At 31.7% G+C, this 5,890-nt stretch overlaps 1 protein-coding gene across 1 annotated transcript; it reads right to left on the bottom strand.

Annotated features, from left to right (window-relative positions):
• Nucleotides 1–753: 753 nt before the first annotated feature.
• On the bottom strand, nucleotides 754–2,667 carry LOC145011805 (gamma-glutamyl peptidase 3-like). The gene is made up of 4 exons (XM_078970540.1): nucleotides 2,246–2,667; nucleotides 1,576–1,740; nucleotides 1,285–1,452; nucleotides 754–1,099 (listed from the first exon to the last, which is right to left on the bottom strand). Exons 1-4 carry the CDS (start codon nucleotides 2,570–2,572, stop codon nucleotides 950–952), a joined length of 810 nt encoding a protein of 269 aa, XP_078826666.1. The 5' UTR covers nucleotides 2,573–2,667; the 3' UTR covers nucleotides 754–949.
• Nucleotides 2,668–5,890: the final 3,223 nt, after the last annotated feature.

Below are 5,890 nucleotides of genomic sequence, written 5' to 3'. Positions count from 1 at the left end.
AATTATTTTAGGCAAAATTAATTCATAATTTTACCAAATTTTTTAGGAATTCTTTATAATAAGTTCGTTAAGAAGTATAGTTTACAAAATTATTTTTCCCCAAATGATATAATTTTTTTGCCAAATGGTATCATTTATATAATTTATAAAGAGTCTTTCATGGAATTATGTAATAACTTTGTTAAGAAATGAAATGAGTAAATTACACGAATGGTCTTTTTGATTTAGGATAATTTGCATGTTTGGTTTCTAACTTAATTTTTTAATTTGAAAGGTCCTTAATGTTTGTTTTGTTATACGTTTGGTCATTCTCTTACCTAAAAATACTATTTTGTCTTTGATTTTTTAATTTGTTCAAATAAATACATCTCAACCCCACCCTCACTTACCTTACATATCATATCATTTTTCTATATTTACATAATAATCTTTTTAGGTAAGACAGAAATTAAGTGCGTAACAAAAACAAACAATAAGAACCAAACATGTAACAAAAACAAATAATAGAGACCTTCCGCGTTAAAAAAATAAATTAGTGACCAAACATGCAAATTACCCCAAACCATAGATACCATTCATGTAATTCACTCTTTTATTAATTATAGATTGTTATAATCCACAAGTTATTGTTCATTATATACATAGAATTAACTTATATCAATTGTTATAAAAAAAATCCTTATTAATTGATGACGCGTAAAAGTCCTACTCAATTTATTAGTTTCTCTTTACAAAATATATAGCAACCAAAAAGAGACCAATAATGAGTCACACATGCTTAATACAAGTAGAAAGTGAGAAATATTTTTGTATGTAATTCATATTATCGTGTACATATCGTAGATGGACTTGATCATGCCCATTTTAGGCCACTCTTTGCAATGCGAAAACACAATAAAACGGGAGAGAGTTGAAATAATATGTGCAATTTTTCTTGAACTTTTGAACATCAAGAAAACATAACATCTTCGGTGCTTAATACGTACTTGGGACATTGATTATCTGAACCCTTAAGAAATGCTTTGCATATTTCTTGCCAACACTTTCTATCGGGCTCCGCAATTTCCAACTTTGACCTTACATCTTCTGCAAGTCCAATCTGATATATCCAATCATAATTGAGTTCTGTTAATATATATATATATATATATATATATATATATAGAGAGAGAGAGAGAGAGAGAGAGAATGATGATAGAGAGAGAGAAGCAAAGTAGCAAGTTCGGGGTTTCTGATTTTCTTGTTAAGCTGATGAATAAGCATGTGATTGGTTTCATTGCATACCTCAATGGCATCTTGATTGAGAAGGCGGTCTATGAGGTTATTTAGAATGTCTTTGGAGTACTCCGGATGGCCTTGAATCCCAAGAATATGGTCTCCAATTGTGAACATCTCGACTCCTGTTTTGTCTGAGAATGCTATGACTTCTGCTCCCATTGGCACCTCCAACACCTGTGCATGTTCATGTATTATAATGCCGTAAGATCTTATCACAACATCGTGACATGTATGCTTAATTTATGGACAAAAAGAATAAAAAGAAAAAGAAAAATATTGAAAGAATCAAAGAGATACCTCATCTTGGTGACACTCGATGATGGAGAGGGCTGGGGGAATCTCAGTCAAGCTTTCAAGAAATCTGCAAGGGGAGAATTTTTGTATAATCTCCACTTTCCTAAGCCCTATGTCCCACCCACTTTGTGATTTCCCTACTCTTCCCCCTAATGCTCTACTCAGAACCTATTTAACACCAAAAGATAAACAAGTTATCGTTTGTTTCATATACATGAAGCCATGATTTTGTTTTTTTAAATTTTTTTTTTGTCTCATTATTTGATTTAGACAAGAAACAAAAAAGGAATCCCGTATGTAATCAAGTGCTACCCTTGACATTTGCTTACACAATATTCTACGGAAGATAAAACATCCATGTAGGAAAATGTTTGAATTATGATGCAAAAATTGTAGTGGCCAAGGAATGTCAGATTATTCATTCGGAATAATATCCATCCTAGACATCTTTATAAGATGCTATGCTAGCTTATGATAGAAACTTGATCAATTTGTGGCAAAATAAATATAAAAATGCGAGTCTTATCTTATTTTGAATATATAGTATAAAAGAAGATGAAACCAACCAAACCTATACAGCTGTCGAAATCTCCATCTTGAATATTATATATTAAAGACGACAATATCCAGGATGGATTTATATCACAAGTAAACCAAGTTACAAAAAAGATACCTGATGTCCAAAGCAAATGCCAAGGATTTTCTTTTGCATGGAATCTAGGGTTTGCAAAAGAACGCAAAGCTCAAGAATCCAATTGTCATCACCATAAGCATCATAAGGACTTCCACTCACTACAAACCCATCATAGTCTTGAAGCTCATTCATGTCAGGGAATTCCCCATCAACTACCCTATACGAATCCCACCTCTCTTCTACTTCTTCACCAAAAGCTGCGACAAATACATTAAAATACCCTCCATACACCTTCTTCACATACTCTGAGTCTCTTGCTGCTAGCAGCAATGCATACCTCCTCTTGTGTTCACTCATTATCCCCATTTCTTTGTGCTTCTGTGCGTGCGTGAGACAGAAAAGGAATGTTCAGAAACTTTGAGTTGTGCTGGTGTTTGAAGAGGGATATGATCCTATATATAGAGAGAGATCGATTAATTGAGAATATAACAAAGAACCAACATGTCATAAACCCGAAGAGATCATGACCAAAAAAAGAATATCCAACAATTCAGTGTGAAAGTGATTTAATATATAGAATTTTATTAAGTAAAGGGAGTGAGGAATCAAAGATGACGTAAGAAAGCTTCGGTAAACCTTTCCGTCAGCATTTCAAAAATATTTCATTTTCTTTTTTGCAAATTAAAATCAGGGTGAAGACATCATGATTTTGAGTCTCCCTGTAGATCTATGGTACCTGAAACATAATGTGTGTTAAAGAATTTTGGCCGTTAACCCAACTCGGTGAGAGTTCTAGGATGCATTTGTCATAAGAGATAAGGTAACCGTATAAATTTAAGATGAAATACACATATGTAAGCGAACATATTTGTAAGCGAACCTGTGTTACATATTCTTTAAAAAATTCTCTCTGAAATTAACTGTTTTAAGATGTCTTTCGATACTTTCACACTATGAGAAAAAAAAATGTTGCTAATAAGACACCCCTTAGCTAGACACCCTATAATCATTTTTATAAAAAGTCAATCTATAATCAACTACTTGTAATCAACTTTTTCGAAAAATAATGCAATTGCAACCAATAAAAATATTTCAAACATTAATTAGGATTGTCCAAATGGTAAAATAGGGTGTCTTTTTAGCCAACAAAAAAAACAATAATAGCTACTGAGGGCGAGGATCGACACTAGTAGAAATACCCTGCTGCCATACAACTGCAACGGTTATCGTTGTAGGTATCGTCACACTAGATTCGTCGATATATATAAGCACCTATTGAGCGATAGTTGTTTCGTTGCTACAAATAATTAAAAATAATAATGATTTACTTAGGGAACATAGTCGATATGCACATCACTAATGTTATATATATATATATATATATATATATATATATATATATATATATATATATATATATATATATATATATATATATATTTGAAAAGTTCCAATTTTTTGTCAAATACCACATTCAGTTTCCATTTGTTCCACATTCAATAACACATTTGTCCCAAATAACATATCTTCAAAATGTTTCCCTAAAAGAAAAAAGTGGAAAATCAAATACAGTAAATGAAATTACAGGCTACACATCTCTTATCCAAGCTGCACCATATTATCAGTAAGACGGATGAATTTCTTTTGCCTAAACAATTACAAGTAAAGGATATGAAGTAAATTATAAAAAGTTGATATATAAATATTTCAAATCTTAAAATTCAAAATATGCCACTTAGAAAACCAAAACATATACACCTTAAAAGGAATTCCATAAGAATGTTATATAAATTCCTAAGTTAATACACCTTGGTAACAATAATTTCTATTTGTTCTTGCTTCACCAGTTGAGAGACCATGGTCCTGTAAAATTAGAACACACTTTAATGTTGCCTTCGTAGGTGGCAAGTAATGGTAGATACACAAATGTATAAAACAAAATTTTGACTTATTTGAATTTCATAAGCCGAACATTGTGATTCAAAGATTAGTATGGTGACTGAGCTTCCAGAACTATTTCATGATTCCTAATCAGAATAACAAGATGTAAAAAAAAATCTTGTAATGTGAATTGTATTAAATTTATGAGGTTGAAGATAAGGTTAGTGAATAAGAGATAGGTATTTCCCTGTTGCACTTAGTGAGTTATTACTTATCAGTTCTATCTTTTGTGATTTCATTCCATCATAACAAATATGCCATTAAAGAAAGGCGATATATGGGATTGAGAGCAAAAATAAAAAGGAAAAACTATTGTAGTCACCATAAGAGCATAAATACGGGTCAAAATTCCTTTCCTCATCAATTTCATATGTAGAGCTAAACAAATAAATCTCTTTTCATGATTATGGAAAAAGGACACGGATTCTTACCAGCTTAGCATCTCCTCCTCTGTTGTACTTGATACAATTATAAAAGCTTGAAACACAATTAGTGAGATCATTATTAAATTGGTCTTAAGGATTTTCAAGTTAAAGTGGTTTATTTTCTCACTATCTTTAAGAAGAAACATCAACCAATACTCACAAATCTGTCGAATTCTAACATAAAGCATCTTTTAACATCTTTTTTTATAGGTTGGCAACTATATCTGTCACGCCTTGATTTCAGATCTGAAAACATCATGAAATATTCTCTTTTCAAGTTATAAATCAATATGATAAGCATCTTAGTACATTAATAGTTGGTAGAGTTACTAAAGACCATACATGACCATACAAGATTAAGCAAAGTATATCGGGATGTACCACTAAGAAATCCTCCATTTAACCACTATCTGTCATATTTAGATTAATTAATCACTGTAATAGACGGTTAAGCGCATTAATATACAATGTGATCAATAATATTGGTTGCTTGTTTTGGTTACGTCTAGAGCAAATCTGTATTAGGGATAAAGTAACTGTAAGTGGTGAAATTAACCAAATATTTTATCACATGTTGAGGTGAAATTAGCCAAATATTTTATCAAATTCAAACAAAATTTAACCTAAACCCTTAAATTCGACCTCACATTCAACAATACATATCAACATTATCACTGAATAAGGCATCAAAATAGTATATATGAAGTAATTTCAAAAAAATAAAATAAAATAAAATTTAAAAAAAAAAAAAAAACCCTAGGGTTTTACCTTTTTGGGGAAGTACCGAGCAAAGAGGCCGAGAGAGAGGAGAGCAGATGCGTCGGAGAAGAAGGAAAGTTGGATGGAGACGGGCGTCTATGGGTGGTGCCGACAATATCGATGGAAAAGAGGGCCGCCGACGAGGAAGATGGTCGTTCATCGCCTTCTTTTTCTCACATCGTGTTTTTTTTCTGTTCTAAAATGGGTAGACGTCGAGGGTATTAATTAACCGAGATGGATTTTGATTAAAAGATATAGCTACAGATTTGCTATGGCCCAGCTTCGGAGTTTGCTACGGACAGGTATTAGCAAGGTTGTAGAACTCGTTACTCGGTACCTGTTCGGCCTTACATTCAACAATATTTTATCACATGTTGAGGTGAAATTAGCCAAATATTTTATCAAATTCAAACAAAATTTAACCTAAACCCTTAAATTCGACCTCACATTCAACAATACATATCAACATTATCACTGAATAAGGCATCAAAATAGTATATATGAAGTAATTTCAAAAAAATAAAATTAAATTAAATTAAAAAAAAAAAAAAAAAAAAAC

The sequence above is a fragment of the Lactuca saligna genome, chromosome 8 (genome assembly GCF_052625555.1).
Source record: "Lactuca saligna cultivar CGN05327 chromosome 8, ASM5262555v1, whole genome shotgun sequence".
NCBI classification, from domain to species: Eukaryota; Viridiplantae; Streptophyta; class Magnoliopsida; order Asterales; family Asteraceae; genus Lactuca; species Lactuca saligna.
The sequence above is the reverse complement of the archived record's forward strand: the minus strand, read 5'-3'. Positions and strand labels throughout refer to the sequence as shown.